The following is a 21,494-nucleotide window of genomic DNA, read 5'->3' on the forward strand; positions in this document are numbered from 1 at the left end:
CAGGTCTTCACAGGAGAAAATGTTGTACGAATGGGGTAAGAATCCTAAAAACCAAACTTACGAACCTACTAATGAAAGGTTGAAGTTAAACTTTTAAGAAATGCAGAACAGCTTCAGTATGAAATGAACAGAATGAAGTGCAACAACCTCTTGCTCACCATGGAACAAATGTGGACCCCATTACCCTGAGCGTTAGAGACACAAACTGCCTTTTTTCTTCGGCTCTGGCATTTACTTCAGCAGTGAATTTGCTTTTACTGCTTCTTGTTGCCACGCTGGAGACCTCAGTGACGCAGACACAGTGATCCACTTCCTGTGGATCCCTCTCTAACTGCATGGATATCACAAGACAGATTTGAAAAGCAGAAAACCACCAGCACGGCGTGAACCTACAACCTCCTCAGAGTAATGCTGCTTAACCCCATTATCTTTTAAACATTCCCATACATCGCATCTCATCTTCAGCGGGGCAACTCTGTTCACTGCTGTTAGTATAGGAAGATTAATTATTACTTACATAATGTCAAGAGAGCCCAGAGAAAGACAAAGCCGCCTGCTCTGCATTTCTTTACTGGCTTGTCCCTACCCCCAAGTTCAGAAAGCAGAAGTTGGCTTTAAAAATTACCTGAGATGCCTCTGAGGTCTCTGATGGTGACCAGGTTTGAGCAGACATGCTGGTGCCTGTAGATAGACTCGGAGAGAAGGAAATGCAGATTGTGCAGCGGCAGGGTGGAGATGAGGGGCAGCATACCATCCTGATGGGGGATCTGCACCGAGATGTGGATTCTGGAACAAATAGCGGATGAGACAGTAGAAAGAAGCAGCCCTGGCAGGCACGGGAGCCTCGCGCATTGCCCCACGCCCCATAGCAGCGCAGCGCAGCGCAGACAGGGTGAGCCTGCTAGTGGCAGCCTGATATTTAGTTTCAGCTAGATTTCCCTGTCTACGTATCTGCTCCTTAAGCTGTCCCACCAACTCCAGTTCCCTGAGGGGCAGGGCACGCGCTCAGCAGAGTAGGGTGCGAGGAAGAGAGTGGGAGCGCTACCCTGAGCACCTTACGCTGTTCAAGAGGGCACACTGCGTGGAGGGATGTGGTTTCAGACACACGTTCTCCTCTGGATCCAAGCCAGCTCTGTAACCCCGGGGGGCCTGGTGAAGGACTGTGCTCTCCCCTTCTCCAGGCTCATACCTGTTGGGATGCTCCTTGTGCTTGACATCCAAGTACTTCAGAGTGGCAATGAATGACTGTGCCTGGAAACCTCGGGCCGTCCCTGCGACCACAGGAGTGTGACAAATGGCACTGTCTGTGCCTATGGTAACCATGTTGCTTCTCAGGGGGGTCCCCACATGGCCAGCCTTGTCCACAGCCTTGGCCACGCAGCGCACGTGGAACCGCCGGCTGAAGTAAATGCTGTCCAGCACCTGCAGGGAACGAGGAGGGAGAAACGTGCATGTGGGTCAAACACACCAGCGTTGCAGCATCTGACCGTGTAGCAAAATCACTTTGTCCTGGTGTTTTGAAGCAGCACGGAGGCGAGGCACACGCAAACACAAACTAGGAGCATGTGCGTGCCAACGTCTGCTTGGCCACTTGAGCATGCTGGTGTGACTGGCCTCTTGTTACCGACGCTGCAGCAGATGCTCGAGGTTAGGGTACTTCACAGCTTCCTAACTCTGCCCACATACTGAAGGGAGGGGAAGAGGGAGCCCGAGCTGTTATGATCTGCCAGGCTCCATCTGTCTCCTGCCACCAGGGATTTACTGAAGTGTCTGAGTGCTCACAGCTACTTCCCACATCAACAGAAGCGGTGCTTTTAGCAGGCTCAGTGAAGAACAGTGCTAAATTTTCTGAAGCCAAAAGAAAAAAAAAGAATCCCCAAAGAAGCACCCATATGTCTCACGCCAATTCCTAAATCCAAGGTTTTAATCTCTGTCTAACTAAAGCGTGCGCTACCCACTAAAAATGTCTCAGACTCACGCACGAGTAGGCATGGTCTAGAAGCACACCTGGATGCCTGAGAAGAGCTGAGACATCGCAGTTGGGAGCGCCTGGGAAAAGCCCTCAGAGGAAAACAGTAATTCTGTTTGTGGGGCAGGATGCGAACAGCCCAGGGACAGAGAGGTCTCAGGCCACGCATGGAGCAATGCAGCAAAACGGGTGCCCAAAGGAACAGTGGTTCGTAACTTGAGCGATGCTCTTCCTGCAACTTGAGCAGGATGGAAGGAAAGCAGACAATCCCACAGCCAAACCCTGGTGACACAGGTCACATCAGCGTGCTGAGCTCTTATTCAGGCACAGCCACTTTTTCAGGTGCGTGACTTTTCAGCTGCAGGAATGCAACCAGATTTCACACGTGAGCGATCACACAGGACTGTCGTGGCTTAACCCCAGTCGGCAACTAAGCACCACGCAGCCGCTCGCTCCCCCTCCCCCTCCCAGTGGGATGGGGGACAGAATCTGAAAAGCACAGGTAAGAAAACTCTTACTTGGGCTGAGGTAAGACCAGTTTAATAATTGAAATAAAATAATAAAATAAATTAATAATAATAATAATAATAAAATAATAATAAAATTGTAATGAAAAGGAAAATAACAACAGAGAGAGGAACAAAACTCAGGGAAAAAAAACAAAAAAACCCAAGTGATGCAACTGCTCACCACCTGCCGACCGATGCCCAGCCAGTCCCCCAGCAGCGATCGCTGCCCCCAGCCAGCTCCCCCAGTGTCGATACTGGGCATGACGCCCTATGGTACGGAACAGCCCCTTGGGCAGTTTGGATCAACTACCCTGGCTGTGCCCCCTCCCAGCTCCTTGTGCACCCGGCAGAGCGTGGGAAGCTGAAAAGCCCTTGACCAGTGTGAGCACTGCTCAGCAACAACGACACCATCGGTGTGTTATCAGCATTCTTCTCAGCCTAAACCCAAACCACAGCACCATTCCAGCTACTGGGAAGAAAATTGACTCTATCCCAGCCGAAACCAGGACAAGTACACAGACTGACAGAGCTGCCCCAAGCCCTTGCTGACTTACGGCATGCGCTCTTGCAGCTTCGCCATGCCGGTACCTAGCCACGTACCTTATGGTTGACGCTAGTGAACGGTGTGTTGTCAGTGATGGTTTCAAAAGGCGACCTGGCTCCATTCCCATCCGTGGGGGTTGCTACTTCCCAGCTGAACTGTATCGAAGACTGGTTGATCCCAGCCTCGCTGCAGCGTTCCTTCATGACCGTGTACTTGGGGAAGTGAGGGTCACAAGGAGTGACACAGATGAGCGGATAGCCTGGGGAAGGGAATTTCTTAGCACCGTCCTTGGTCACTTCTTCCACCCGGTCGTAATCAGCCAGGGTGACGACCTGTATGGATGCAAGACGGCAGCATTTGCCTGGGGCTGAGGGGAGGGGCAGAAAAGGCTGTCCTTCCCACACACTCCAAGCCTGCTACATCGTTGCAGCTCTTAATTTTATTTCAGAAACCCCACTGGGGTTTTCAGTCTGTACGTGCAGGGTACTAAATCACATCCATTGCAAGGGGCAACTTACCACGGGAGGTGCTGGTAGAATCAGGCTCCCTGCTGCCTCCTGATCCAAAATAGTCACTGTTGCAGTGCTGGTATCTCCAAGAACAGCTTCCACCGGATCATCTGGACCCAGCACCAGAGAAAAGGACTCATGCCACTCCCGGTCTTCATTGGACATGATCTCCACCTTAAACATGGTGTGGTTCACACCTGTGAGAGGAAATGCAAGAGAAACAGAGAACTCGATTCATCATCAGATACTGCTCTGAAGTTCTCATAAAAACACTGCACAGCTGGTCTAGGCTATGACCACTGAAACATTATGATAAAATACACATTATAAGTTTTATTTCTGCTCATTACTAGTAATAATTTAGCCCCATCCCCAAAGGGGCTCTATACATAAAACTCCAGCTATGACAACTGATCCAAGTGATCAGGTGATAGATTTACTAGCAGATGCCATCTGAGGATTAATAATGCCTGTCTTGTATTAGCTGTCTGTAGTAAAAATCTATGATCCAAAGTACATCCCCACCCCTGCCGCCAGCATCTCTGCTCTCTCACACCAGTATGCAGAACTGTTTTGTGAGGGCTTCTTGGTCCAGCAACATGGTCTGAGCTGTTGCACTGGATCCTGAAAGATCTCTGCTGAGCCTTACATCCTCTGAAAACCACTGTACTCTCGCCTGCCAGATGCTAGTGCTTCTTCCTCTGTTCTGATCACCCTTCATTTAACAGTTCAGCCCTTTCGCATAACAAAATTATAGCCATAGCAGAGTGTGAGGCTGCAGCCCAGAACACTTTCAAAAAGACCACATAGTAAGTGGTCTACATAGTATATTTAAAATACATTACTAAAAACCAAAACAACAAAAAACCCCAAACAAACCAAACCCCAGATCCTTCTCATCTAGCGGGGCACCGTGAAGGGATGAAATGTTGTACACAAGAGAAAACACGGCAAGATTTGGCATGGCCTTCCCATTTTTTCAAGTGACGTTCATTCCAGTGAGCAGAAAGCCTCAACCATCTTTCTGTCTTCTTAGGCATTTACAGTCTGCTCAGTAAAGAGCTCGCCACCTCCGGGCTTTCATTCCCTCCTCCTTTTTATTGCCCCCCTGCTTGGGCAGCTGCTTGGCACTTGGCTTTTCGAGTGGAGAGGGCTGGTGCTCAGAACACCAGTGTGTTTGAACTGAGAATGATGAGGCAACCAGAAGGGGAGAGGGGACAGGACATGCCTAATACAAGGAAAGGGGAAGAGTCTTGCACCCCACCTGTAACACACTGAAGAGCTGGGTGGGTGTTTCTTCCCACAAAGACTGTGACGAGCCCAAGATCAAACCCCAAATCAAATCTAAACCCCAAAATCTAAGGGTATATTATGCCTTCTAACAGCTAACGCTGTTCACTTCACTGGGAGCAGTTAGACATGTGTTGTGTTGTAAACCTCATGCAAAAAGCGTGAGATTTTTCCAAATCTCCCGAATGTTTCCCTTCAATGCTCCTTTCTGATATACACAAAATGTTACTGGTCACACCACCACCTCTAACTTTCCCTCCAAGGACCCTTTACCTGGGCTGAATTTGAGCATTCGACTCTTGGGATAGTAATCCACTCCGGCCTGAGCTGAGCCATCGCGGGTGCTACAGCGGACTTTTGAGGTCCTGTTCTGATCCCCTCTCCGGACCACCTTGATATTTAAAACAGCAACACCCTCCGGGCCAGGCGGCTCCCGTACTTGGTACGCAGCTTCTTCAAACTCAATGGTGGGTGCTAAAGAAAGAGCAGTGAAGAAAAAGCCCCAGGTTTGCACACCAGCAGACTGTTTACAGATGAAGGACATTCAGCAACTGGGGTGAGCTAAGCTCAGCTCCTTTTAGACTCTATCTACACGTCTTCAGAGCAAGGCGCTCCTCAAAGCAGGGGCCAAAACTGCAGCTGTAAGGGTTGGATGTGAATTTGGGCAAGGGTTGGGGCAAAATCCAACACAGGTATTGGGCTGCAGAGGATGGCAAATGATTCTCGCATCCCCTGCCTCCCACTGAACCACACGCCCTCAAATCCATACCACGTGATGGTGCTACGGCCCCCACCGGCAGTCACACCAGAGGGACCTGGCATCCCCCTTCTTCCCCACGGGTCTCTACAGGCTGTGATGCTGTGGAGGGAAGGCGACATCTCCCAGGGGAAGCACAACAACTCCCTGTGCAACTGCAGGGGAATGGGAAATGGGACAAATGGTGGGTTCAAGCCACTGTTATTCAATCCCTCCGTTAAGACCAGTCCGGTGCACAAAGCCACCACGTCAGCGACCTGCACACAGAGCTGTGACCATGTGACTGAAGGCATTCAGGTGCACTAAATTAAACCACAAACTGTTGATGAGACTGTGCTGACTACCCTGGAACTGCATCCTACACTACAACTCCTACGTCCTTGTTGAGTCTCATCGCTTACCATCTTCGTCATTGGTGACAGTTATGGTCGCCATGTCCATCTTTCCAATCCTAGCTCCGCTCCAATGGTTGCCAAGCGGGCTACCAAGATAGACCTGGAACTGCTCTTCTGGTTCAAAGGCAGAGTCATCACTGATAGAAACACTGCAGTTCTTCACCTAAAGCCAGGTAAGCAGGAGAAAACAGCAAACATTCATAAATACCCTGAAGCCACTTAAAGGCCACAGTGTACTTCACTATCGAGGGTTTAATGTCTAAATACTGTCAATCCCGGAAGAAACACTTCTATTTTTAAGGCTGCTACTTCAGTGTGGACAGACCACACAGTCACATGATGAGACACAGCAGTGAAGACATCTGCTTCCACAAACCGACAGCTCTCTGTTACAACAATCCCGAGTCCTACTGACACGGAGGATTTGCATTTCACGTTTCAACCAGTTTTATCATGAAACAAACGACCCCTTCAGAGTCACGTCATACTTCCAGGACCAGAAGAATTTGTGACTTGAAGCGTCTACGAAACCAGTTCGGACAGCCTCTGTCAGCTCCCTCTGACAATGCAGAGTCGAGGAGATCTGAACCTCTCCCATCAATGGTTCTTCATTCTCCCTGTAAGCCAGGTTCACCTCACCTTCTCCCCTTTCAAGAAAGTGATGCGAGATTCCTCTGCATTTCTCCTCTCTGCAAAGTCCTCCGTGACCTCTGCTGTCTGGCTCTGTGTGTAGCACCTGACAGAGGACTCATAGCTCAGGTCCCCGGTGCGGAAGATGGGGATGTGCAGAGTACCCGCCTTCTCCTTCACTGTGTACGTATCCTTGGTGAACTGCATGCTTGGTACTGCAGGAGGCAATAAAAAGAGTCAAGTGTTCAAGCTCCACAGAGAGACAGGAGCTAATTGAGGCACATAGACCCTAGGAGAACTGCTGCATGGAGTCTGGCAGCCAGAGAACAAGACGGCAGCTTCACTGTGCCTCAACACAGGATTTGGTTTCAAACAAAGAAGTGACCATTACTGCCATCATCCCTCTATAGAGCACGGGATCAGCAGGCCCTGCAGTGCTTCAAAAAGAAGGTATCTCTTCTCGTCACCTCTCAGTCACCTACTCCAACAGCTGATGAAACTTGTTCCTTCCCTAACGTTTTGGTGCTGTTGCAATGCGCTGGAGAACAAGACAGGGCCGGCGGTACAGGGATGGTGTGTTTGCAAGGCATGTCAGGAGGGGGTTATATGAGGACTCAGTACTGAAATGGATGCTATGTCTCAAAGCATTATCCTACTGTCTGCGGACAGACGCAGAACAAATAGCTTGCAGCAAAGAGCGCAGACCTGAACAAAAGATACAAAGGCAGAAATGATTACAGACTACTACGAAGTTAAATTATACAGTGTGTGCTTTCCTTAGGCAAGCAAACACGAGAGACATGAAAACACAAGAGAAAGTAAACATGCAGTGAGACTTTCTCACATAGTAAGGGGGACTTTGGCCCACAGAAAGCATGAAACAAGGACTGAGCTCTGAGCAGAGGAGTCAAAGCATGGCTGAAAGCGAGGGAACACTACAGGAAAATTCATTCTGCGCTCCCAAAGACTCCAAGCTCTTGTGGAGAGTGAAGCATGGAAAGAAACGGGGCAGCCAAATGGAATGGGAGGATCCCAGGAAAACAGGCTAAATCCAGCCTAGTAATAACCTAACTTGGAGTAGCCTCCTGCTGCGTGGAAGTGTGAAGGAAGAGGCCAGGATGGACTGGATAGAGCTGCCACGGATAACTTACCATCCTGGAAGATGTCATTAATGGCCACGATTGCTTGGAACGGCTTTGTCAGCTCAGCTCCATGGGGTGAGCTGAGATAAACAACAAATGTCTCCAGCCCCTCTATCACTGGGTACTGCGCATCGTCCAGGATTGTCAGAGTGCAGAACTAGAAGGAAAGCAGAAGTCCTGCTTTTAGAGATTCAAAGCTGTCATCCTTCCCGGCACTCACATTTGGGTGTCTGATGTAAAGGCATTATGTCAGGCCTTTTCTGAATTCATTAATCAATGGAAACAATGTTCTAGGTAAATCCGGCACATGATTTCAGAGAATAGGCAGTTATCTTTATCCTGGGAGAGGTGGCCTGACGGAATCTTCTCTGGCTGTAGCGCTGATCAGATGTCAATCTGTGCCTGGCAGATTCACTGACAATTCTCAAGTGGCCCTGAGAGGATTTTTAAAACAGGCAAATGGCAAATATAGAGTACGCACATAAACAAGAGAGAAGTGTCACCAGATAGAGCAGACTCATCAGGAGTCAAAGCGGCTCCTCACCTCTTCTGTCTTGCCTGGCCTGAACTCTATTTTTCTGGAGCTGGGGACATAATCGATTCCCGGGCTGGCAGATGGAGGGTCTGACATCCGAGTGGCACACCACACCGAGATGGGGGTTGAGAGATCAGGTCCCTGTCGGAGGACTGGAATCTCAATGTTTCCTGCATCACCAGTTGCACATGAGAGAGAAGCACGATGAGAAAGCAGCCACATACCACAAAACCACTCCTTTCCCTTCCCTTATGCCCTTCTCCCTTCACCACTGCTCCTGCACTCAGCACAGGCTATTGCAGAGAACAACCCCCAACCTTCCCCACGTGGGCAGAGGGAAGAACAGAAACCCTCTGCAGATCTTTTACAACTCTGTTGCTGTGCCCTAAATCCCTCCTTCTGATACCTCTTCCTGGTGAAAGCACGCTTTCACGGCAAGCACCCCAACGCAGTGTGGCGCAGCCCTGGGGGAGCCCCCTGCTACTCTTCACCTGCAGCCTCACTGACGGTAAAAGTAGCATTCCCCAGGGACACTGTAGAGGCATCGTTGGGTCCACTGATGAAGACGACGGCTGAAGCCCGGCTGCCGATGCGTGCATTATCTGAGGCATTGGCCAATACGATCTCAAACTCCTCCTCTTCTTCGTATTCACTGTCATCGATCATCATGACGTCACATGTCATCATGGTGACACCCGGACCAAAAACAACGCGGCTGTCATCTGCCATCCCCCGGGACTTGAAGTCGGAGCCGGATTCCAGCATATAAAGGCTGCTTCCCTTGGCTGATTTGGGGACAGTGTAGCAGATGGCAGACACGGTGCTGCTGGTATCCCCTAAGATGCAACAGAAAAAACCTGTAACTCTATGGAAATACTTTTACTCTATTTGGTGGAGACACCATTCACTTAAATAATAAAGCAGCATTCAGAAAAGGGGGTGAGGAGTAAAAAAGAACACCATCCCTGCTCCTAAACTTGCATAAAAGCTGGCTTAGGTCTGACTTCCAAGCATGCTCCAAATCTGCACTCTTGGTTACTATGATCAGGAAATGGGTGGCACTTATCTATTAAAGAATATACAGTACAGTGATAGGGTCCACGCAAAACACAGCATCTAGATCACAGAGAAGCAGCAAATAAATACAAGGGTTTGCTCCTGCTCATGCGGGGAGGAGAAAGGAATCCAAAAGCCGGGAGCTTTAACTGGATTGGTGAATCTTACAGCAGAGCTGGGAAAAAGAACACAAAAAAGCGCCATCTGCCCTGCGTTGTTGCTTGTCATTTCAGTTGCGCCACAAAGCTACTTCCAAAAAATCAAAGAATCACTCCAAAATCATAGATGAGCAAACCCCAAGGAACACCACTTGTTGTGGGGGTCACTGTTATTTGTCTGCCAACAGGAAACAGTTGTTTGCCTGAGCCTGGCAAAGGTATACACCGCAAAGATTGCCTTTGCAGTAGTCCTAGTCTTGTGATAAAAGACTGCAGGATACAGGCACCAAACCGATTCTATTACCTATCAAGTACAGAATTAAAATCCAAGCTCTAGGCAGCCAGACATACTTCACAGTCTGTCCAGAGGTGCTTCACTTCTCTCTGTCCCCAGTTTACTGTTGGCCACAGTCTCCAGGGCTCCCCATCCACCCTCTCTGCCGTGAGGGTTCAGACTCTGCACGGCTCACCCACAGCAGCGCCTGCAGAGCCGCTTTTCCTCCCGTGCCGCAGAGCCCCACAGGAGCACAGAAAGTCGTTCTGCCCGGCTCGACCCACCTTTCCTTTCAACAGGAGCAGAGAGAAAACCAGCGCTCTCGCTGACGTGGTACATCTTCCTGTCAAACTGCAGGGTGGGCTCGTCCTCTGCGTCAGTGATGGTGACCGTGGCTCGGGTGATGTTCCCCAGCAGAGCATAGGCCGGCATGCTGAGCTCCACAGCAAAGCTCTCCATGCTCTCAAAGACGTTGTCATCGTTAATGACGATGGTGCAGGCCTTGGTGTCCTCCCGCTCCTCAAACTGCACCTGGAAGGCAGCAAGTGGGCTGCTCTCCTTGGGCTGGGGTCTGAAACTTTCTGTCCTTCCTGTCTTACCCTTGCCTGAGTCACATACCCTGTGCACAAGTGGCGTCAGACACCGACCTTACCCAGGGATAAATTGCTAGTGGAGGTCAAAGGCAGCAGCAAATGCAGTGCGTAGGCCCCTACCCCTTCTCATCTCAGTCATGGTTTTAGCCCTTTGCATGATCAGGAGTGACATTCCTACTCAGGCAAGCCTGTAACATTTGTGGTCTGTCAGAACACTGCTGCAAAGCGTATCTGCCAACTTAAAAAACTGATGAAAAAAAGAGACCCTCTTCTGAAAGCAAATAGACCACACATTTTTAGAAAGGAAATACAGTCTCCTTCGTGTTTTTATCAGTTCTTTCATCCAGGCTTGATGGCATGCATGGTCAGACCTTCCCTTTCCTGGTGTCCCCAACCTACCTGCCCCGCATACTCCACATAGTCCTGCTCTCCTGGCTGTGAACCGGAGCTGGAGGTGGCTGTTCCCTGCTCTGTGCGGCACAAGACAATCGCGTACTGGTTGAGGTTACCAATCCGCCTCACGGTGACGCTCACAGAGCCTGCGCTCTCTCCGACGTTGTAGCTGGAAACGTATCAAGCAGATACAAATAACAGGCTGGGGAGCAAACCCTGTGTGTTTACGCTGATACTGAGCACCATAGACTCAGGATGATTGTTGCCTCCATGGAAAATCTGAGGGACGCTAATAATCAGGGACTCGGGCAGATGGCAGCCATTCAGCAACCCTGCTCCATGGTTTAACCCGGCAGGCACTTCTCCTCACTGACAGGCGCAGCAGTTCCCACTTCCATACCGGCTGCTGTTGGCTCCTCCCGTAGAAGTCAACAGCGTTAATTCGACAGGAGTGCTACGTGTGGTGCTACAGTGCACAGCAGCGAGACCTCAGTCCTGACGGGGTGCCAGTGAAACATAGGCAGAAATGATGGTAACTGCCCCAGAATTTCATTTCCATGCCGTAGGTCCAATCGCATTTTACAGAGCTCAACCCGCCTCACTCCAGATAAGACCCCATCTGTCAGAAGAGTGCTGTAAACCCCATGCCATTTACCTGGTGTATGTAAAGCTGAGGAGAGACCACTGGACATGGAAGATGTTGCCACTGACCACATTGGGTTTGCTGTCCTTCACTAGGAACTGAAAGCTGTCCATGGTCTCCTGAACCTTCTCCTCATGCATCACGTACCGAATGAGGCCCTGGTTCACATCCTCTGCGGGGAGGAGACATCCAATGAGCCAACCCAGAAATCCAACGGCAGTTTTACAGACGAGCAGTGGGGAGATATGCATCCACCCGGCCGCAGGGATCGGGTTCTCCACACGCCCTTTATGCTGCAGCAGCTTTTCTGACTTCCTTGGTCTTACCTGCAGTAAAAGCCAGCCTACAAGCTGTGACAAGACATTTCCTTGCCTAGTCTTTATCCATAATGGCTCATACTTAAAAATAAGGTAAATTTAAAGTAGCTTTGATGAAATGCAAGAAATATGAATTTGCCTGGGCAGCACATATTTCATCTCTGTTCTATAAGTTGGCATGTCCTAACAGGGCTCCTTCTCACTGCTGAGATGGCTCGGGCTCTGTGACCTTCTGCAGTGTAATATATGTTTCCCAAGCTTCAGCCCTAAAATAACGTAGGTCTCTTCCTTTTTTTTTTTTTTCCCCTCCTTTTTTTTTTCCCCTGAGCACACGAGAGGCCAGGCGTGGCTGGCAAGGCCTGATGAGAAGGGACAGGCAGAACTGCTGACTGCATTTGTACAGGACCTAATGCAGTGTGGCGCGAGGCTCTGCGAACTGCAGTAGCAGAAATGCTAAAAAAGGCTGCGCTGCAAGTTCCCCGTCAGCCTGCCCGGGGAAGTCTGGAGGGAGCAGCAATCAGAAAGAGCGCAGTGTTGTAGGAAGCAGTTGCTCCCTCACCTCCCCCTCCTAATGGAGGGCCCCTCAGTCCTGCAAGAGTGAACTTTCCACACATTGTTGACTCCGCACTGCTGGCTAAACATCTACCAGACCTTGTGACAATTCTCAACATCTAAACATCTACCAGACCTTGTGACCACATGCAATATCTACAACTCCTCTTTACTGTCCCGAGTCAAATCTCCAGCTCTAACACAAGGCTGTAGAACCTGGGTGTGCTACAGGACACAGGGTGGCATCTGTAAGAAATTAGAGGATTTCTGCAGTTGAGAGCAAAGTTCAGTTCTTATTTTTGGCACACCTCTGAGATTTGCCCCTTGTCTTCTCCCCTCCCACCTTTTTTTTTCCCCCCACACCCAGGCTATCTTGACACACTGAAGGACCTGAAGGAAAAAAGCAACGGCATACAGACCAACTTCCATACCCTGCGTAAAGGTGGTCACAGTTGTCCCTGGTTTCAGCTTGTTCTCCACATAACCATTTCTGGGACCAGTTGTTATCTCATAGATCAGCTGTTTGTCATCTGTGTCAGGGTCTGTCGTCAGTAATTCCTTCTTAGTGATTAGATTGGTTGCCTGGATTAAAGCCAAACCAAGGGAGTAAAACTCTGGAGATCCAGCAGTGCAAGTCTGATTGACTGTTCATCCAAAAAGCCCAACCATCCCTCTGTCAAACGGTGCTCCATGAGGGAAAAGCTAGGGGACGTAAAAGCCCAGAGCACACAGAGCGTCCTTGAACAGACAGGTGCCCCACAAGGTGTTTGACAGCACAGGAGGGATTCAAATTCTGCCTTGCATCTGGTTTGTTTAATAAAAAACCATTGTGGCTCAAAGAAAAGCAAATTCAGAACAAGCTGCCCAGCCCTATCTAGCTGGGGCTAAAAGCTATGACAAATCTTTTGGTTTCACCTGGAAACCACTGCTCCACGAACTGTGCTGATGCTCAGGTGAGGCCTGGCTTTGCCCAAAACAGCTGCAAACAGCCTCAAGTTGAACGATTCACTCAGGACAGTTCATGCTGCTTTAGTGAGCCTGCACTAGTCCTCTTCCAAATGACCTCACACAGATGTGCCTCAGTTCCGCCACATTTTGCTTTCTCTTTAAAAAGAAAACACCTTTAACAGCAGGAGAAAAAGAGAGAATTGAACTGCCGGAGGCTGCAGGAGTGCTTTTTCTAAAGTCAGGAATTTGAGCTGAGATAGCCACTTCTTAATACAATTTCTTACTACAGTGTCTTCCAGGCCTTTTTCCTGAGAAGAACTGAAGTATTTCTTTGCATTTAATGCTGGGTCCTCAAAAACAAGCATGAGAGAGAGTTTCCTGGGGTTTTGTTTGGACTTCAGCAAAACAAAGGCATGTCACAGCGAGAAATCCCTATACCACGTTTCTCTGAAAGCCATGTATCTCTACCATGGCTGCTGCGGCACATAATCAAGACTTCTCTGCCCATCAGCAAAGCTTAAAACATAGCGCCCTGGGGCGGAGGGACGAGGGGCAGGATGTGTCCACCCAGGAAGGCGGGCAGGAGCTGTACCGAACTGCACAGGTCGTGCAAGAGCCAAGAAGAGCCAGGCTTGATGCTCTGGCTGATGTAAAGGAAGGAAGTGGTCCAGGAAGCACTTTAGTGCCCTGGAGCCACGTTGCCTGGCTTGGCTAATGGAGCTGCAGTGCTGGCATTCCTGCACACCTCTGCCTTTTCCAGGACACTTCATGGGCACAGAGGGACACCTGCTCTCTATCACAAGAATAAAAATGCTGAAAGATCAGGAGGTTCTCCTGTGAAGCTCCTTCTCCTGGAACAGTCTGAGGAACAATCTAAGCTGAACCCAGGCAGGCAGTTACCTTGCCGTCCGTGTACTCCAGCCACTGCAAACCCAGGTTGGTGATGACCCTGGGTGTCCCATCATCCACAGAGAGAATGTCCACTTTGAAGCGCTGTGGTGCTGCTGTCACAACCTGACAAAAGTTCAGAGAGACAGCTGTTACTTTGGGAGTCAGAGCCTCATCCCCCATATTACCAACTTTGCTCCCTTCAGCTGTGTTGGGATCAAGGTCCTGTGGGGAGTTTGCAGACACAAAGGCTGGTACACCAGGGAAGAAGCATGTGGCATCACGTAACTGAGAACACTCAGCCCTTATCTTCAGTGGAGCGACAGCAGCTAAGTCTCCCCTTCTCTGAGAGGAGGTAGCTTTCTATTAGCTATAGAAGGTCTCCCTCACATCCCTTCTCCTCCCCTTACCTTCTTCCCCCCATCCTCCATAATGAAGAAGGGATTGGTCCCATCAGACACAGTGAAAGTGAAGCGATCCTTCAGCGAGTTGCTACCATCATGACTGTAGCTGATGCGGTTCTGGTAGATGTCATCCATCGTGAAGGTGGTGGCTTGGTGGTAATGCTGCCCATTGCTGGTGTGTTCAATCAGGCCATGCCGAGGGGGCTGCATGACTGTGAACGTAATTGACTCAGCCTGCACCAAGGAGACAGAGTGGCAAAGCTGATGATGTGACCCCAGGACCAGGACAGGCAGGTCCTTCCAGCTTGAGACACCTGGAGAGGGACTCTACGCCCAGACAGCTTTCCTAGCACAGTGTTTCTAACCAGGGGATGAAACGCAACATCACACGCTGAACTGATTCACCCTGAGCCCTACCCTGTCTTCATCCCTCTCCCAAGGTGGATATCTACAAAACAATCCCGATCAGGGAGAGCTAGGCTAGACACATCTCACCAAACTATTGGTTTGGCTGGTCTGAGATGGCTCCCGCCTGCCTTCGTGACGATCCCTTGAACTAAGAGCAGTCCCCCACTCTGCAGCCATTCTAAGCAACATGTCCCTTGTCACTTCTGTCAGGGTGGAAGCAGCGATAACCTTTGGGGCAGGATCTTTGGCTCAGGGCAGTAACAGGCAGCCAGGAGCTCTCTTGCTGCAGGGAAACTGCAGCGCAGTGAGGTAGAGCCAACACGACACTGCTTAGCCTCCTGCCAGACCCAGGAGGAGGAAGAGGAAATGTCATTTTCATCTGCGCTAGGCATAAACTCAGTGTCAAGGCTAGGCATAAGCTCAGTTCAAATCCACAATGTTCAGAGAGAAGGTGGGACAGGGCAAGGATTAGCTCTGATCACAACTTCTAAATGTTTTCCATGTAGGTTTGTTGCTTATGTGTCTGAAAGACATCTCGGATGAAGCCATTTCTCAAGCCAGGGCTTTGCTTTGCTCAAATACTCATTCATCTGTTTATGTACAAACTGGGCCTGCCACAAGCTTTTTGTTTGATGTTGTGATCACAGGGAGAGATGACACTCACTATAAGCTCCCTCTTTGAACACAAGCCCATTTTTCTGATAGCCCCGATGTGCAGCAGAACAGGGGAAGGAGGAGGGAAGGGGAGTCCTGCCTTACCTCTGTGTCAGCATCTGTTGCTTTAAGCTCAAACTCGGTGATGGTTTTTCTCACACCTTTCTGAACTGTCATCCCGAGGCTTTGCACCAGGGGTAAGGAGTCATCCACAGGGTTTATGGTGATGTCAAACTTCTGGCTCACCTGGAACAGGAGGAAAAGCCTCTCTTGATGAATTCAGTCTACCAAGAGTGCAATTCCATTGAAACAGTAATGCTTTAAGGAGACCACAGTGATCCACTGAGTTTGGGTCACTTCATTTTGGCCTTGTTTAGTGAGTAAACAAGAGCTTCTAAGCTCAGATCTTGTGCACATGACATCTTCTATCCCTCCCCACTAATTTATTCTTCCTCTTTTTGTGATATTTATGGACACCCACTTTTCCCTTCCTCCCTCCTTCTACTTTGTCCCTCTCCCTCTATTTGCAGCTATGATTTTTCCCTTTCAGACAGTAGGAAGGAGACATTTCTCAAGGGTCTAACTGTGCTTCTGGGTATGCTGTTAGTGCACCAGATCAAAGCTGAGCTCCAGGAGCAATTGGTAAGCAGATGAAAACCAGACACTGAAATCTTGGTAAACCAGTCTCATGAGGCTACATCTCAGGTGGCTCCCCCGCCCTTCACAGAGCTTGCTCCCTTCCCCGTGGTACGCAAGATCTCTCACAGCAGGGGAAGTAAGAGCACCCACCATTGCCAAACGACAAGCCCATGTGTGGCTTGTTTCATTTCCTTTGCTACGTGTAACTGTCTTTCACAAGCACACAAAAAGAAAACTGACTCCCATCACATCCTACAGAATCAATAGCCTGCTCTGACTCAGGCAAAAAAACATGCTGGGACTTACCTCATTCGTTCCATCAGAAACAGAAAAGGTGAACGCATCTGTGTGCTTTTCAATGTCACTGGTGTGGACATACCGGATGCTGCGAGAGGCCAAGTCTGCCTGGGTGAAAGAACTAATTCTTGTCCCTAGGAAAAGAACAATAGGGGAAAAAGTGCAACAGAAAGAGCGAGGCAGGGAAAATATAGGGAGTTGGACATATCTAGCTATAAGCACCCAGTCTTGGCTTGTTCTGCTCCAGTTCAGGCTGTACCATGAACCTCAGCTGAGCCAGGGATTTAGCTGGCACGGAGCCTCCTAAAAACTCCTCTCAACAACTTCTACACTAACATAGTGGCACCCCTTCTGCAAAAAGAAGCATAGACTTCTTCCCAGACTTACAATTTTACAATGGCACCTCACACCGCCAGGACACCCTGTTGGGGATGGGCCTCTCAGGGCAGAGAGCGAGAGAGAAGCTGTGAGAAAAACAGTAGATGTAACACTTCGATTTTCACTCCTGTGCAGGACTGATCTAACCAGGGCATCACTGAGTATGGGCAAAAGGTTTCCTGGCCTCACAGCAGTTTTCAAAAATGCCTTCAGAGTCTCTGCTCTCTTTTCTCCTCCTTGTACCCCTGCATTTAGAACAGACTAAGCCCCATTTTCAACGCTGACTTACAGCGACATCTTTACAGGTCATTAGGTGTGACACAGACACAGAAAGGTACCCGACAAGCATTTTAAAAAGCACTTGAGCCTTTAACTCTCACCGCTGCGCTTGACAGTTTTACTGCTCTTAACAACAACAACAAAAACCTTGACAAAAAGTTTGTCACCAGTTTATCATGTTAAATGGCTACTGACAAGTATTGGCCACGCTACAAATGGATCCGATATAAATAAATGAGCCAAAACTGGATGATTTGCCAAGGTTTCCCTCAGAGCTCATTAGTTTTAAAGGTTTGTGTTCTCTTCTGAACACTCCAGTACTCTCTCCTTAGGTTTAGGTCATTTAAATCATGAGAACAACTCTTTCACAGTGTGTGACTCCATATCTTTCTTAGTCCATCACAGACACAAAAAACCCACAGAAATCAGAATCATCACATTTCAAATAACAGGACAACAAAATCCTTAACCCAGCTTTTTCAGGTCTCCGAAGTGCGAGATTCACCATTTAGTTTGCAATTTAGACAAAAATATTGCAAGTTTTTAATTTTCTCTCAGCAGGGGATTTGCTTATTGTAACTTTCAGTCATTATTCCTACCCTTTCAACATGTTTGCCAGAGGACATCTTACACTGTGAGAACATGAGGCAAACCACACACTAAAACTGAGCTGCACAGGGACTGTCTGCATCTTGAGAACACACAGCAGATATTTCCACTTTAATCTCATGTTAATAAGAAATCTAATTCTATGAAGGAACATAATCTTAGATGAGTATAATCTAAATCAGAAGAGCATATTATATGACAGCATACATTTAGACTAATTCAATCAGAGAGGGGTAGGACACTCATACTGTCAGTGGGCATGGAAGGCAACTCTAAAATTCAGGTAATTCTTTCCTGAGTTTCACGGGATTGACCAATCCCCCCTCTCTGAACTACCAGAATTCAATTATCCAGCGTATCCATCACACCACAGCGTAGCTTCCTTTTAAAATAACTCAGCAGTTAGTTCCCTTCTTCTCTCCAAAGCCCGGCTGGGGAAAGAGGCTGCTGTTTAGGGATCAAGGGACATACTGGGGGGACTGAAAGCAAGTTGTCTGTTCACCAAGGTGGGCTCTATTACCATGGACATTAGGGGATGGATTTTTTTGGCCATTGTACTATATGTGGTCACAGAAAAGGCTGAAGGTTTGCCTGTTGTGCAGATGCAGCAATAGGTCCTGAAAGAGGAGATTCACACAGCGGCAAGCTGGACTGAACTGCGAAGTCCACCAGGCAAGGTTACCATGGGGCATAAACTCACCCAGAGGCTGAATAAATCCTCATCTGTGATTATCGGGCTGCCTTGCCTCCACTCACCCTCTTCTCCAACTCTCTGGGCTAATGACCATTTGATTTCTAACAGGAAACATAATTCTGTGCTGCTGCCTCCGAGCACGTTTTTCCTGCAGTGAATCTTTAGGGCTCAAAAGCCCTCCAGTGCTTTGCTGCTAGGAGTACCCAGCCAAGTAAAATACCACCCTGCTAACCTGGGGAGGCCGCATGCTCCAGGTGCCCCAGCTGTGGCTGCTTGGTGAGCTTGTACTGGAGCTGGGTCGGCTCACTGTCCTGGTCAGTGGCAGAGAGCTGGAGGGTTGTGATCGTCTTCGCTGAGTTCTCATCCAAGACCAGCCCTTTGTTAGAGATGATGGAGGGGGGAAATCTGTCCTCTGAAAGGGTTAAATGCAAAGCTGAGTTAGGAGATAGTCACCCTTCCTTTCCTTGGTGTTATTCAAATCGGGTACTTGTGCCCAAGCAAAAGACAACATACACACAAACACCTCCCAGACTGGTAATTCCAAACCGGGTACTCTGGGCCTCGGCATTAATCGAGGGGACGGTAACATTATAACGTCTTAAAGACAATCTAGACAGGACGAAGATATTAAGGCGAATTTTTCTACCATGTTCAGTGAGTTTGTCAGAAACCAAAGAACTAATCCTTACATCCATGAACTCTCCCCATGCCCCAAACTTCAAAGGCCTTTGAATTAACAGCGAATAAAAATTGCATCTCAAGAATTACATCTTTAACTTGCAGTACATGTGTGATGGGAATCTATGAAGGCCTCAGCTCTGCAGCAAAGAAAACATAGAAATTCAGCACTAGCTTTTACCTAATACACTAATATAAAAAACCTGGTCCGTCAGTTTGTTGCCATCTGCATCGATCACATCAAAGGTGAAGGCAAAATTTCCGCCAGGATCCCCTTTCTTGTGACTGTACACCACTCGCCCTGGAGAGAGGGACAGGAGAAAAGAGGTGGTTTATTACAGGCTGCATCATTTAATTCTTAGTTTGGAACCAGGCTGGCACTAGAAGCTGAGGGACTTGGGGCTTGACAGAGCTCCTGGATTTGGGTTTCATTACTTTTTCTCTTTATTCTTTCTCTCCTGCCGAGAGAGACTTTTTAACACTTGCTTAATGATACGTGTTTCTGCTCTAACACAACAACCTTATCTTACTTCTTTCCCTCTCCCTTCCCTGCTTCAAGTCATTCTCCCCCTCTCATAAAGATCATAGTATCACAGAATATCTCAAGTTGGAAGGGACCCATAAGGATCATCGAGTCCAACTCCCTACTCCCCGCAGGACTACCTAAAACAGCCACGTATTACTTGCCGTGATTATCTAAAATCTAGCACTCTCACCTTTATTTATATCAGCCTGGGTGAAACTTTTGACAGGTCCTTCGACAGAGATCTGGACTGGACTATCAATTTTGGTCAACTGCAGATGGCCCATGCTGGGATCCCTCTTCATGACAAATCTAATCGTCGTGTCTTCTGAAGAAATAGCTGCTGCTTTCAAGTGCTGATCTGTGAGGTATGCGGCAGAGCCTGGACCAGAAAAAGAAAGTCCACAAATAGCTTCAGCCAATCCAGCTAAGCGACTGGTTTAGACTGGACCATACAGCAATACCAAGCAATACCATTCTCCTCCCTCTCCCCGTACCAACTGGGAGCTGCAGGCCCCTGTTGACAGCTAATGTGGGTGGCTGCTTCTTCGGCAGCTCCATGAAGAACTCCAGCCTCCCCGTCTGCGCGTAGAGGCCATCCGTGATGGAGAAGCCAAACTCGTCTGTTTGTGCTGCTGCACCACTCTGCGTATAAACGATCAGTTCATCCAAAATGTCCTGGTAGGTGAAGGATGAGCCCATGGACAGCACATGTCCATGCTCCGGGGGCTCTGCAGCAGTCTGCCTCCTGCGGAGATGACCTGACAAACAATAGATGGATGAAAATTACGGGGAGAAGACAGCCTGCTGGGGACTCTTTGCATGCCAGCTCTCAGTGGGATGCGCAGAGGTGGACATAGCCTTACTGGCAAAATTGAAGGAAGTTATGTGCTTGTTGCCAGAACTGGAAAGAATTTGGCTACATACATGAGATCTGAAAAAGGGCGCACAGCCCTCACTAGTCTAACGTGACACTAGCCTTCACTTGACACCCTGCCTTGCTTTATCACTGCAGATAGATGCTAGTGGCTCAGCTCTTTGGAACTGAACCCTGCAATAGGAAATGGGGTAACACAAAAGGGAAATTCCCAGGGAAATGCATGCAGTCCCCCTTTCCCCTCTCCCACAAATAGCGAGGGGCAACTCTCAGAGAATAGGTCTGTTCTGAAGCACAATCCTTCTGCGGCTGCTGGTCCAAACACAGACTAAATGTGCTTTAGACAAATATGCCAGGCTCCTCTCTCACATCAGGGCCTATTACGCACACACAGATATAAAGACACACAGACACAGATGCACAGACATACTGTCTCTCTGTCACCACCCCTGCAGCTTGTCAGGACTTACCATGTTCAGGACTTTTGGTAACCATGATGACAAGCTCACTGTTCTGGGTGTCCAAGTCCCGCAGGTTGAGGGAGGCTTTGGTAACGACCACACCTGAGCCCTCGTGGACTCTGACAGGCTCCAGCACCATCTCTGGGGGCTCATCGTTCTGCCGCTGAACAGGTCCCAAAGGCACGCAGTCAAAAAAGGGACAAAGGGAAAAGACCACTGCCCACCTGAATGAAATACAAGCTCCCAAATGACAGTATTGGTGCTGATATCCATTAATGGGTGACACTAGTCTCTCCAAATCTATCCAGCATCATGGCTGCTTCTGAGAGGGAGGAGACATCTGAGAAATAAGCCCTGGGGAAGACACTGCAATGCACAACTGTTCTTCCGGTGTCGCAGGGGAATTATGTGCCTGTACTAGGGGAAGGAAACAGATAGGAGGAAGGAAACGCCCTTTAATCCCCTTCCCAGGTATTACAAAGGAGTGAGCA

At 48.9% G+C, this 21,494-nt stretch overlaps 1 protein-coding gene across 1 annotated transcript in view; it reads right to left on the reverse strand.

Moving 5' to 3' along the window:
- FRAS1 (Fraser extracellular matrix complex subunit 1) overlaps positions 1–21,494 on the reverse strand; it is a 119,509-nt gene that overhangs the window by 8,496 nt on the left and 89,519 nt on the right. Inside the window, exons 44-66 of the mRNA XM_075500525.1 lie at positions 21,013–21,166; positions 20,163–20,426; positions 19,859–20,047; positions 19,324–19,443; positions 18,697–18,876; positions 16,514–16,638; positions 15,674–15,814; positions 14,513–14,740; positions 14,115–14,228; positions 12,698–12,848; positions 11,410–11,569; positions 10,761–10,923; positions 10,053–10,299; positions 8,772–9,116; positions 8,290–8,450; positions 7,755–7,902; positions 6,613–6,818; positions 5,980–6,136; positions 5,095–5,295; positions 3,541–3,728; positions 3,079–3,354; positions 1,190–1,422; positions 626–786 (exon numbers count right to left, since the gene is read on the reverse strand). Coding sequence (XP_075356640.1) covers positions 626–786; positions 1,190–1,422; positions 3,079–3,354; positions 3,541–3,728; positions 5,095–5,295; positions 5,980–6,136; positions 6,613–6,818; positions 7,755–7,902; positions 8,290–8,450; positions 8,772–9,116; positions 10,053–10,299; positions 10,761–10,923; positions 11,410–11,569; positions 12,698–12,848; positions 14,115–14,228; positions 14,513–14,740; positions 15,674–15,814; positions 16,514–16,638; positions 18,697–18,876; positions 19,324–19,443; positions 19,859–20,047; positions 20,163–20,426; positions 21,013–21,166 — 4,312 coding nt within the window. The remainder of the gene's footprint in view (positions 1–625; positions 787–1,189; positions 1,423–3,078; positions 3,355–3,540; positions 3,729–5,094; positions 5,296–5,979; positions 6,137–6,612; positions 6,819–7,754; positions 7,903–8,289; positions 8,451–8,771; positions 9,117–10,052; positions 10,300–10,760; positions 10,924–11,409; positions 11,570–12,697; positions 12,849–14,114; positions 14,229–14,512; positions 14,741–15,673; positions 15,815–16,513; positions 16,639–18,696; positions 18,877–19,323; positions 19,444–19,858; positions 20,048–20,162; positions 20,427–21,012; positions 21,167–21,494) is intronic.

The sequence above is a fragment of the Mycteria americana genome, chromosome 4 (genome assembly GCF_035582795.1).
Source record: "Mycteria americana isolate JAX WOST 10 ecotype Jacksonville Zoo and Gardens chromosome 4, USCA_MyAme_1.0, whole genome shotgun sequence".
Lineage (NCBI taxonomy): Eukaryota > Metazoa > Chordata > Aves > Ciconiiformes > Ciconiidae > Mycteria > Mycteria americana.